This window comes from Dunckerocampus dactyliophorus, chromosome 9, assembly GCF_027744805.1.
Source record: "Dunckerocampus dactyliophorus isolate RoL2022-P2 chromosome 9, RoL_Ddac_1.1, whole genome shotgun sequence".
Lineage (NCBI taxonomy): Eukaryota > Metazoa > Chordata > Actinopteri > Syngnathiformes > Syngnathidae > Dunckerocampus > Dunckerocampus dactyliophorus.
Window position 1 is genome coordinate 30,568,081 of NC_072827.1, and position 13,150 is coordinate 30,581,230.

At 41.6% G+C, this 13,150-nt stretch overlaps 1 protein-coding gene across 3 annotated transcripts in view; it reads right to left on the reverse strand.

Annotated features, from left to right (window-relative positions):
- Window positions 1-13,150, reverse strand: part of dcaf6 (ddb1 and cul4 associated factor 6) — a 32,237-nt gene that overhangs the window by 5,024 nt on the left and 14,063 nt on the right. Inside the window, exons 9-16 of one of the 3 annotated variants that reach the window (XM_054788011.1) lie at window positions 11,288-11,407; window positions 9,624-9,869; window positions 9,286-9,492; window positions 7,113-7,172; window positions 6,808-6,976; window positions 6,632-6,735; window positions 3,327-3,639; window positions 3,195-3,236 (exon numbers count right to left, since the gene is read on the reverse strand). In XM_054788011.1, the coding sequence (XP_054643986.1) occupies window positions 3,195-3,236; window positions 3,327-3,639; window positions 6,632-6,735; window positions 6,808-6,976; window positions 7,113-7,172; window positions 9,286-9,492; window positions 9,624-9,869; window positions 11,288-11,407 (1,261 nt within the window). Of the gene's footprint in view, window positions 1-3,194; window positions 3,237-3,326; window positions 3,658-6,631; window positions 6,736-6,807; window positions 6,977-7,112; window positions 7,173-9,285; window positions 9,493-9,623; window positions 9,870-11,287; window positions 11,408-13,150 lie in introns of all 3 variants that reach the window. The other 2 variants (XM_054788010.1, XM_054788012.1) reach the window with 2 other exon arrangements.

Below are 13,150 nucleotides of genomic sequence, written 5' to 3' on the forward strand. Positions count from 1 at the left end.
AATGCAATAAAATAATAGAGAAAAAGAGAAGCAGTGAAAGATAAGATATCAAAACATCTCTGAAAATTGCAAATTTCTTTATTTTGATTTATTATTATTATTATAATTATTATTTTTATTATTATTATTAATCTGTGCTTAGCCATAATATTAAAGATCTAGATGCCGAAGTTCAGATTTCTCCTTTATTCTTCTTTCTGAAATTGCTTAGTACCTTTACGCATGTTGATTTGAGATGAAAGAGTTGGCAAGCATTTATGAACTAAAAAAATTTTTTCCCCGCCATGAGCCTGAAAATGGGGGTGCGGTTTATACACGGTGCTTTACGGTATATTTTCAATTCTTCCTTTCACCAAACGTTAATGCTGTGTGTTAATGCACTGTGAACAGTTTGGGAACCGCTGTTCTAATCCAACATGACACCTCAGAATCACTCGGAGCCACACACAGCGTTCATGCAGCAAAATGGAGACGTGCTGAATGAGTCCAGTTTGTAAAGCAGCGTTTCATACTTTGCACTTTACTTTGTTCGTATACAGCCATTTGTGCCACATACAAATGCACAACTTTATAAACTGTATCCTTGCCAGCATTATTTAATGGGATTCTTATTTGTGAATGTATTAAGTCTAACCCAGGGGTAGGGAACCTATGGCTCACGAGCCAGATGGGGCTCTTTTGATGACTGCGTCTCAGACATTTCTTACCACAATAAAATGTATGTATTTATTTATTTATTTTCCCCACTGACATTTTAAAGTCAAAGTGTTAAAAATATGGCTCTCACCGAAATGCATTTTAAAATATATGTGGCTTTCATGGCTCTCTTAGAGTGTTGCCAACTTCCGGTGACATTCCAAACACTCTTGGCGACATATTTTCTCAAAGCGACTAGCAACAACCCTAGCGACTTTTTCTGGCGACGGTGGAGAGTTCTCACATATTTGGAGACTTAAAAGTGAAAGCACGTATTATTGCACAGTTTGTGCTCTCACTGAGCAGCAGCAGGTGCTGCTGAGAGATCCGCCCCGCCTCAAAGCAGTCACAAGCGGTTAATGTGCAGTCAGCTCCCGCGGCACGCTGACAGCATAATGGAGCTCCACGCATCCATGAATCACGCATGCACGAGACGCGATGCCACCGCCCTGTTTTATAGAATGTTTCTTACTCTTCACTAAATTACTACTCATTACTCTCAAGCCTCATTCGGACTCGGTCACTCACCTGTCAGTGTGTCAGAACGTACGATGAAAGAACGTTGTGGGAATTTAAACAAGTAGTAGTAGTCCTCACTGCAAGATAAAAGGTGGAGACTGGAGGAGAATCCGGATGTAATCGTTACGCTGTCTACATACACTTTGAGAGGCGCAGGCCGAGATAAAATATTGAAATTATTTCATTTCGATGAAGCGATGGCCAATTTGAAATGAACAAACCAAGAATGAAGTTTATGTGTAGCTCTAAACGTAATTAAAGGGTTTTTACTCACTTTTTGTCTCTCCCACGCGGCTATGCTTTTTTTCCTACAGCATCTGTTACATCATATGCAAATAATATGCAAAATAGCCGATGATGTCATCTTGCGACTTCTCGGACAGCCAAAAGTTAATTTTCTTGCTGAGGTGTTAGCAACAGTGCTCTCTTAGCCAAAAAGGTTCCCGACCCCTGGTCTAACCTGTCTTACTTGTTGAAAGTAGAACATGTTATTTTAGTTGACTATGGCTGGTGATTATGTTTTGATGACTTTTGCTGAAACAAGATATACTTTCAAATAAATATGGCACTTTATCGATATTGCATATTTGTATTAGTTTGCACAAGCAGTGTTTATTTGTGAAATGCATTCAATAAAAAAAGCATAATGTGTTCATTAGTTTGAAGGAAGAGCAGCTGCCTATATCGGTCGCGGTTGATATCGGTATGGGAAATGAAAGTGCTGGACAATATCTGTGTATCATCGGTAAGAAAGCCAATATCAAACATCCTTAAATAGAATGCATTTAATTAGGTACACCTGAGCAGATGTAGAATTTAGAGACCCAATACCAAAATTCAGCCTTCATAAAGTACAACCACATAATAATGCTCTTTTTTATTTATTGCCACTCTGAGAAATGGTGTAAATGCTCCAATTAACGCCTCTACTCTATGACTATGGGAAACCGCAACGTTTCCCATAGTCATCAGATGTGTGGTCTACAAAAGCAAATAACGGCGGGGGTCTCAAATTATCTAAACAATAACAGCTGTGGCTGTAGGCAACCTCCTGATGGCATCAATTGAATGTGAACGATTCTGGTTTCCGGTTTCATTTTGATTCCGGTTCCTAATGGTTCTCGATACCGATGCTTTTAAGAGGCATGGTCAGAAACGTTTGCATGGTTTAAATGAGGGCACCAACCTTGAAAATGCGTAATTTAGGCCAAAAACAGATAATATTTGTTTAAACATGCATATTTTCTAACTAATAATAGTTAACCACGAAACAGAGATGATTTATTAAGTCTTATATTTTGTAAAACTGTGATAGCGTGAAGCCGCAAAATTCGAAGTGCCAAGTGGCGAGGGATAACTGTACTGTATATGTTCTTTTCCTCTTCGTGACACTTTTTTTGGCCAATGCGACTTGTACTCCGGAGCCACTTATAGTCCTGAAAATATGGTACAACATTGGTTATGTTGCTGCTGTGTTGTTCGATATACTGTACTTGTTAATAAATAACTGTGGTCAAAGATGGCTATTTTGTCCTTTCCACTTTCTCATGGACTGAATTTGTGAAATAAACGCCCCAGCTTTAATTACAGGCTTGACACTATTTAACAATGTGTTTAGTCGTGCAGGTGTGTAGAACGGCACTGCATCCTACAGAGAGCTGTTTCTAATATTTGGGTAACGTTGAGCTACAAGAGAGGGCCAAAATTTTACAAACATCTCAAAAGTGAGCATTATTATATTTGTAAAGGCAGAATGTTCTCATTCAGTGCTTGTATTGCATTACATTAGATTGCGCAGGTGTACCTAATGAAGTGTCTGTGAGGGTATGTTGCTTATTAGTAAATATATGCACATCTTCTTCTTCTACACACTCGGTGGAGTCAGTAGCCGCATGCCAGAGCAGTTAGTTTTGTGTGTATGTGCGTTAGTTCCCCTTGTGTAGACTTGGCTCTGCGCTGTCACACACCAAACGCGTTACCTGATCATTCTATCTCCTACTGCAGATCCTCTGGAATTTAATCTACACGTGCAGTACGACAAATCAATGACAAAAAGGACAATTAAGGTCAGAACAGAAAGCGTCATAGTGGTCCTGTCTCGTATACGTTACCTCTGGCCCTGTCCTCTGAACCGTGTTGAAGGGATGAGGATGGGGTCGTCATCGCTGTCGTCGGACTCCTGGTTTGCCCGCACCGGCTGACTTTGGCCCTCCTCTACCTCCGTCCTCACCTCCTCCTCCCTGGGCTCCTGTCTCCTGCAGTCCCCAGAGGTGTCCTCGGGAGGGTCAGAGGTACTCCTCTCTGTGACGCCCCCCTCAGAAGAGGAGCCCTCCACCGGGCTCTGGATGGACAACCCGGCGGAACCACTGGAGCAGGAGGCGTCGCATGGAGGATCTTTGCAGGTACTTGTCTCACTTTGTGGCCCTGAGGGGTGACAGGGGGCTGAGAAGGGAAATGATGCATGTTTTACCTCCACTAAGAACTTATATCTAAATCTACTGTACATACTTGTTTGTATGCAACTTCCATTTCCATAAATCTTCTGGGATTTTCTTTTTTTTTGTTGTTTAATTTTATTATGTGTTCCCATGAAATTTTGGTGAGAATAAGCACAGTTGTAGGCGACCACAATGCAACCAACCAGACATCTTGTGGATCATGCCATGTATTTCCATATGTACGGTAAATAGGCCTTGGGGACACATGACAAAAATCACTGAATAACAATATCGGTAAATGGTCTTTCACTTGTATAGCGCTTTTCCACCTCCGAGGTACTCAAAGCACTTTGACACTGTTAGCACATTTACCTACTGATGAGGGGTTCAGTATCTTGCCCAAGGATAATCTTCATGATCACGGAGGACCGAGGATCGAATTCGCAACCTTAACGACAACCACTCTACCACCTGAGCCATGCCATAGTATTAAAATGCATTCTTATGGGCAAAACGCTAATGATAAATATCATTTAAATCAGGGATCCCTTTTAGGCAGAATGATAACAAAAACAAAAAACATTAAAAATATATACATTTATTTTTGTAAATAAATACATTAAATTTTATCGAGGAAAAGGCTTCTTGAGACGTCATCTGTACTTCTGTGTAGAAGGTGTCGGACGTTTCGCTCCTCATCCGAAGAGCTTCGTCAGCAAACTAATAAGTGCTGGTAGCTTAGGCCTTAAATACAGTAAGAGTGGGCGGAATTGGTGTGCCAACACCCTCCTCCTATTGGTTTGTTACACTAAGCCTGGGCGGAGCAGTGGTATAATCCTATCCTGTTATTCACACCTACGATAAAAGGGAAGTGTCGCTCCCTGAATTGGGTATGAACGACTCTGATACTGGCTTGTTAGCATCTATTGTTCTGGCTCGGCCCTGCCTTCACCTCATTTGCAAGACTAAGAGCTGTGGGTTTTGGTCTCAGTAACCTGCTGAACACAGGGTCCAAATTAAACCTCAAACCACCATTCCGATTCAATGATGGGTTCTGTTGTTTGACAAAAATAGCTTCCTTTACTCCTCTTTCAAACCATCTGTTTTCTTTGGCCAAAATCTTAACCTCGCTGTCCTGAAAAGAGTGATTGGTAGCTTTCAGGTGTAGATGTACTGCTGATTGAGGACCACTAGCATTGTCCCTGCGATGTTGATAAAGCCTTTTTTGGAGCATTTGCTTAGTTTCCCCAATGTAGTGCTCTTTGCATTCCTCATCTTTACAGTGGATGGAATAGACCACATTGCTCTGTTTCTGGTTTGGAGCCTTGTCTTTAGGATGCACCAATTTTTGTCTCAGGGTATTTACTGGTTTGAAATAGGTAGGAATTTTGTGTTGCCATAAGATCCTCTGGAGTTTTTCGGAGACCCCCGCTACATAAGGGACTACCACTCCTCTCCTTTTTGCTTCTGTGGGCTTTTGGGTTTCTTTCCCTACTCTCTTCTTTTGACATTTGTTAAAAGCCCACCGTGGGTACCCACAGGTTGAGAGCGCTCTCTGGACATGTTGTGTCTCCTTTTTCTTTCCCTCAGCACTAGTTGGTATTTGTTCCGCTCTATGTTGGAGGGTCCTAATAACCCCTAGTTTATGTTGTAGTGGATGGTTTGATTCAAAAAGCAGGTATTGGTCAGTGTGTGTGGCCTTTCTAAATTAAATTTTATGTAAATTCATATCACTTTAGGAAATATGGGCCATTATTTTATTTTTAATAAATTAACATATAGTTAGAAATCCCACAGTTTTTATATGTTTATGTTGTTTTGTTTCATTGTGTTTCGGAGAGCGGTGACCTGTCCCGCTCTGTTGGACGGTTCTTGAATGCACCACTGTTGCGTGAGTGTGCTAACTTTCTGCCACGCTGCACTGCACTGTCTACTATGATATAAAGTATTTTTCCCGTTTGCCTTTCACCTCCTATTTGGTCCTCAATGCTGATACTTTGTGGGAATGCATAAAGGTAAGTTTTGATGTCACTGAATGCACAAGCTCAAGTTAATTCAAGCTAGTGCACTGCCTGTTATCGCACACATCAAACAGCGATGTTGTAATCTTCTCTCTGAACCAACAAACTCCAGGCTCGCACCGGTGGACGGTGGGTCTGTTTTCATTTTGTGCCTTTAATTCGATGTTGTTCCTGTCTCCATTTTACAGAATACATAACACATAAAGAGCATTACATCGCTATAATAATTAATAATCGCTATAATGTACGCCGGAGGTGTGTGGAAACACGAGTTGGTCCATGGGTCCACAAAACTGATTGAAATAATAGAAATGCCAATTTATAACGTTTTAATTCCAAATTGATAAATAATTAATTAACAATGAATGAGTCCCTATCGTCATAAAATGCTTATAATTTCAAAATCGCATCAGCTCAGGTTGCGCTTATTTAGGCGAGCACAATGTACCCAACCAGGCACCTTCTGGATTTTTCTCCGTGTTTCAACATGCAAGTAAATAAAAGCATAATTAAGAGTACAGTGACTCTACCTCATTGGGTAACACCCAAAAATATTTTAGAATAATATAAACTATTAAATAGGAAAAAAAATGTGGTGAAATATTTATCTATTTAAATAAGAATAAAAAAAGATGGTTAAATATTAAACTATTTAAATAATATTTTCTATGTGTGGAAAGCAGCAGAGACTATCTAAATTACACATGGAAAGTCTATAGCAAGCTCACATGCGTTTATCTCTATAAAATCTTATCGCAGGTTGTAATGTGTTGAGCTTCTGTAGCGTTCGTTTCATAAAGATCCACAACTTTATTCCGGACATAAGGAATCAAAATGTATTTAGCCTTGGATGTCTGTCCTCTGTCAGTGCTGTTTTTCTTTTATTATTAATTATTATTAATCATTAGCACTATCATCATCATCATATGGAAATTGATTGTGAAGGACATCACTCACGTAGCTCAAGAACAGAAGTGTCTGTGGATGAAGTCTCTCGGCTCTGCAGTGTGTCAGACGCTTTGGGACCTCCACTACCAAGAGAGCTGGATGTGCTGCTGCTCCTAATGAAACAAAACCATCCTTTGAGAACACATTAAATCATAAAGTTGTCGAGAGTAGTGAAAATGTCTCACCACTCATCCGTGAAGTCCAGTTTGATGGTGCTGGTGGTGGTTCCCTCTGAGCTGTAGTGCAGGCTGAGCACCGGTTCCGCCGCACTGGGTCGGCTATTACCGGAGGTGGAGGGAAGGCTGCAGATGGCGGGCAGAGGAGCATCACCGGGCGGTGAAACTGACACCCCTCCTGTGTGGAGAGAGAGCACAAACATTTTACAGTCTTACAGTTAACACCTCTCTGACGGTGTCAGTGTTTTTTGATGCACTGGATCTCATAGGATTGTGCGTGAATGGGAGATGTGGCGGATGGTTTTAGCACGCACCCTGCTGCTCATCAAGAGTCATGCATCCCAGCTGCTTGTTTACCACGGACGATGGGGAATCTGTAAGAGAAATACACCACTCAGAGGCCAAACATTGGAGCTGCAAGGTGAACAATCACGAGAGTTAAAAGCCCCACATAATAGTATTCAATGAACTCAAGTCTCACAGGTGCCACAATGGAGTGTGTTGTCCCAAATCTAGCCAAACATACAGCTCCCACATCTGTTTTAGGGTGGCTTCCCTCCATGAAGTGGTGGGTGTATACACGGGGTGGGCTTATCATATGGTCTATCATCTCCATGAGGGATGGTTTTTGAAAAGTTAGTGGAACACCCCTTCTCTCAGATTTTCAACATGTTTGGTGCTCACAAACACTCTCTTGCGACACATATTACTGTTAGAACATCATTCAAAAGTGCATATTGCATAATAGAGGACCTTCAGACTAGTACAGATGGAGTCATCACACTTAAGTAAAATTAGAAATGAGTTTGCATATTGTAACTGGCTAAGATGCCGAGTCTCGATAAACAATGCAGGAACGCCCCTCCTCTTCCTTCTTGCACACATCAAACATGCTGTACGTACACAATCTACATTTTGGAGATATCATTTCAGACTAGAGCCCGACCGATATATCGACGGGTGAATCATGACATATCACCAATGAATCAATATAGTTAATGTAGCTGATATGTAATTTTTTTTGATGTGCTGATATACAGTCGCTCCCCCCGTGTCCGCTTGCTGCCTATACCTGGCCCCTCCCCCTCACACACAGAGCAGCACTCTCCCTCTGCCGCTCTGTCAGTCTGCTGTTGGAAGAAATGACTTAAACTGCATTTTTGTACACCATGGTAAGCTGTGGCTTTGGAAAACAATGTAACACCACACGTTAGTGCTACGCTGTCAGAGACAACATTCTAGTTTCCACGCACGTTTTAGAGAGCGTATTACGGCGCTTAAGTTGCTGTTAATTCACGTCCACCACTATCGGAGACTGTACAGCGTTTTAAAGTGAAAGCAGACATACACAGTGTCCCACTTCATACTTCCATGCAGGATTTCCAGGGGCTCATACATTCACAAGTTCATGTCTTCATGCAAATCATTTTGAAAATGTTCCAAGTCATGTATTTACGGTAGTTGTCATTTGATGTTTTGAAAGCAGCCACATTGTTACATACAATTTTTAGTCCCTTGTATTAAGTCTACTAACATGTTTTGATTATTTCTTATTTTGTTTGCAGTCAACTTTTTAACGTTTACTTTGGCATTAGTTTTCAGCAGCTGTTTGCAAATACTCGGTGGCTGCAGATAGAATGTTTCAATAGCTAGTAAATACGACTAATTGATATTGGTAACATGTTTTTGTGAATATCCATTGATCCATCCATTTTCTATGCGCAAAGCCTTTTATAAACACATCAAGTATTAGTTGAAAAACACACATTAGTCAATGTCAATCACTTTCAGCCCAATGCAGCCACTTCTTTTTAATTTAAAATGATCAACAATAGTATCAAATTCTAGGCTAATGACCAAAATGCACTAAATGTATATATTTTCAGGCAGAAGGGAAGAATAAGGTGTGGAGGCATTAGATGCAACATGTGCGTTGTGCAAGTTATCCAGGGCTTCAGCACCAGCAAAGCAAAGAACACTACAAATTTGTGGCAACACCTAAAAGTGAATCAGAAAGAGGCATTACTAATTAAAGCTCCTTATTTCCATTTGGTAGTCATCTGTTTCTTTGCGTTGAATCATATTTTGGGTATTATAAGAATTGGTGTTCATGTACAGTATATACCCGGTGCATATCAAAGCTCTTTTTTTGGCCAATATATTGGACATCGGCTTTTTTTCAGCTTCCAATATCGGCATTGGCCCCAAAAATCCCATATCAGTCGGGCTCTTTTTCAGACACACAGTATAGGCTGGTGCCACTACTACAGACGGTTTCAGGCGAAAGCTCGAGAAGAAACACGTGGAGTGATGCAGCGTGGTGAGTATGGGATTAGTGGCGTTTCGGCCAGTGAAGAAGGGATGACAGTGGGATTAGTTAGACATCATTGTGCAGCTCACACAAGCATGAGCAAGATGAGGGGAATAAGAGGTGCCAGGCAGAAAGCGGCAAAAGGGGTGGGGTGGGGTGGGGTGAGGTGAGGTAACCTGTATGGGGATGCATCTCAGCAGGAGCAGTGGCAGCCAGTCTTTGTGACTGTCTCTCTGGGGGTGCAGAGGCAGAGGAGGAAGAGGAGGAGGAGGAAGAAGAAGAAGGGGCCGCTCGCCGCCCCTGTCCTGGGGGGTCAGCCAGGCGAAGTAATCTCTGCAAACGCCTACATACTAAACTTATCGGCAGTCGATGAGGGCCGTACTCTGACGGAGAGAGGGTGGGGATTAGGGAAAACGAGGATGAACAGGGAATGGACGACAGGATGCTGAAGGGGAGAGGCGTGGCTCAACACACACTAACATAAAAACCACAAAAGTGACAAGGGGACTCCTACCTGAGAGCGCCGTCTCTGAGGTGACTGCTGTCGTCGGGGCCTGCCTCCTTGGGCCGGCCTCTGTAGAGGAGGGCGATGCAGAACCCTCCACAGGAGGTAGCACAGCAGACGTTGAGGACTCTGATGAGGAAGAGGATGCAGGTGAGGATGTCGTTGCCTCTGCCCGCGCTGGCCTTTCAGGGGGGCTGGACGCCTGGCTGGAGGCAACTGCAGCTGCAGCGGGAATATTGGGGCGGACAGCTGTTCCTGGAATCAAGATGATAAGATGCTAACAGATCATAAATGCTCCAATTAACACCTCTATTGCATTAACTGCAGAGTCTCTTATACTTGCTGGGTGTGGGTGGTCTACAAAACTGGTCTCCAGTTATTGAAACCAGTGATTCCCAACCACGGGTACGCGTGCCCCTAGTGGTACACAAGCAAATTGCAGGGGGTACGTGGAAACGTTTAATTTCTGATATGATAAGTAAATATTCCGGTCATTTCATATTAAGCGAGACAATAAAATGGAACGTGTGCACTACAACTAGTTTCCCCAGGGAGACAATAACCTGTGGCACATCTGCACTAAAATCATAACAGTTGTGTTAGATTCTACTTTTGGAGAATTATCAACAAGTGTGAGTGAGGGGGTACTCAAGGTATGACAATAAGGCTCTGGGGGCACACAAGTCAAAAAAGGTTGGGAAACACCGAGCTAAACCATGGGTGTCCAGAGTGCGCCCCGGGGGACTTTTATGGCCCATGGCAGTTATTTTTAATTGGTCCTTGGCACGTCGTAAAAATACAATTAGACAAGAAAACTAAAAAAAAACAATAGCAAAAATGGAAACAAGAGCAGTAATTTCACAAGAATAAAGAATAAATATTAAGAGAATAATGTCATAACACTGAGATAAAAAATAGCATAAAGTTGAAAAATGTCTAATTTTTCAAAAGTCATAATGCTATGAGAAACAAACAAAAAGAATAAAGTTAGAATTTTCGGAAAATTAGCTTGGGTAATAGTTTGAATTTTACGATGAAGTCAAAGTATGATGAGAATGAAGACATAAGTGCGAGAAGAAAGTTGAAGTATTTGTAAAAATAATAAAAAACACAGCAAAAATGGAAAAATGAGGAACAGATTGTAATAATAATATGCTTGGTCACCGATAACACAAAGCTGAGATGCGGGCTGATTTTTTCTTTAAAAGTATTTTAAAAACCTCTCAGAATATCTACATGGTTTGGTTTAGAAAATGTACAACTGGCCCCGGCATCCTTGGATTTTTCAGTATGTGGCCCTCAGTGTAAAAACTTTGGACACTCCAATCTAAACATTGCCAGTTGTGGCTGTAGTCAATCTCCTGATACAGTTTGTTTTATATATTATATTATATTTATATAACTCCTCAAGATAGCAATAACAGCATTTTAACACTAATGAGTGGTCAGCATCCAGCAGCTTTATCAGCCTCTAAATTATCACAACATTGGTTTTACTGCTGCTGTGCAACATACTGTACTTGTACAGACACACACACATGCACACGTTTTCACATTTTAGAAATAAATGCTTCCAAATAACGTCCTGTAGGTAAATAAACGGCCCGACTATAATTACAGCATTTTACAGTAAAAGCATTTAAAACCATACAGGTTAAACAAACAGTTCCAACCTCGGGGCCGTGAAGGAGGGCGCGTCCCTCTGCTGCTCTGAGCCTCGCTAGCTTCCTCAAACCACCGTGACAACATGTCCGACATCCTCTGCATTAGAGAGACATTGGGACTTTGCTCACCTGGAAGAGAAAAATAGCGAGAGGTTGTGCACTCGTAACAACATGAAACATCCGTTGTATACATTGACGGAAGATGGCAGACACTGTCGCAACATTGATGGTGCATTAAAGCAGGTAAACACACAGGAACTGATGAGATATACCCCCATTAGATGCACTATTCAGTACCTCTGCACACTATCCGGAGAGTCAATGCAAAGCTGTAGGGCTGGACGATATCCCGATATATTTAGGTTGAATATCAATATACAATAGATATCCCCATATGTTTTTCCACAAAGTAATAGGGATGCGTGTGAAGTTGTTTTATTAAAATTAAAAATATCTGCCAAAATAAAATAGTTCATTCTCTTTTGGAAATAAATATAGAAAAAGTCAAATATAATGTTCAATCCTCTTTATAACAAACCTTTAGTTACGCTCAAATCCTCAGCTAATACCAAAAGCACAAACAACTAAATATGAAATAAAGTGCCCTGCTTAAGAGGACATTTTTAAATGTCAGCAGCAACTCAAAAACACTTTACTTTGTAGAGTATTATCTTTTTTAGTTAAACATTTTTAGTGAGAAATAAGCATGTCCTTATTCCTTTCGAGATTTTGTGCCAGGAACACCAACCCGTCAACTGCACCAGGCTTAGCAACTGACTTCCTATCAAACACATTTGTGGCTTCTCGTGCTGAATAATTGTGACCGTGAAGCTCGCTGGACATCGCGAGTCCATTGTTTTCCGCAGTTTATCCGTTTTTTTTTCTGAGCATTGCAACGGGGACCATGTCCTTAGCAATGTACACCACTCTGCACTTTTCCCTTCATGAGGAACGCAACAGGAAAATGAAGCAAGCAATATGTTTTGTGTTGTGGCAGGACCTTTGTGAAGTTAGTTTAGCCCGCAGCTTCACACACTCCTACTGGAGTTTGTGCCAAGTTTTAAGGTGGTGAAAAAGACTGTTCTGCTTCCGCACTTGTCGGTCACTTTTTCGAAGTACCTCCAAAAGACCGAGCCACTGCTTTTTCTTTTCAGACACGTTCCTCCATCGCAGACGTTGTCGCTTCCTTCATGTTTATTGATGACTGAGCGGGGCTTCTGCTCCGTCCCTCCTCTCTCCTTCTTCATGCATGGAGGGGGGCTGGGCAGGAGCCTCGCTCAGTGGCGTTCACACAGTGCTGAGTGATGAGTGAGACCTCCGCTTCAAGAGTTACAGCGCACATTCAGTCTGTATTGATAAATTAATAATATAGCTATATCACCCAGCCCTACAAAGCTGTGTGGAAAAAAGGTGGCTTTACACAGAAAAATAGAAATGCAAGGATGTAAACTGTTACAATGAAGCCCGTCGGGCATCCTTAAGGTTCCCCTACTGTATTGACCCAAGTATAAGACGGTACAGTTATTCCTCATTTATCGCGGTTAATTGGTTCCAGAACCGACCGTGAAAAGTGAATTTCCACAAAGCAGGAGTCCTTATTTATAAATGGAATATTTTTATAGTTACCCATTTATGACCTTCTAAATATGGTTTTTAACATTAATGGAGCCCTCCAGACATGAAATAACATTTTACACTCCCTTTACTCAATATAGTAGACATAAAAGTAAATAAGCCATCTAAGACATAAATAAGAGTCGTGCTCGTGTGTGTTGTTATAAACGTGTCGTGTCCATGAGCTGCATGAGGGGCAGACAGGAAGCGACGTCGGGGGTTCAGAATTGAGTTTCAGCTTGGCCGCAACAGTAGCCT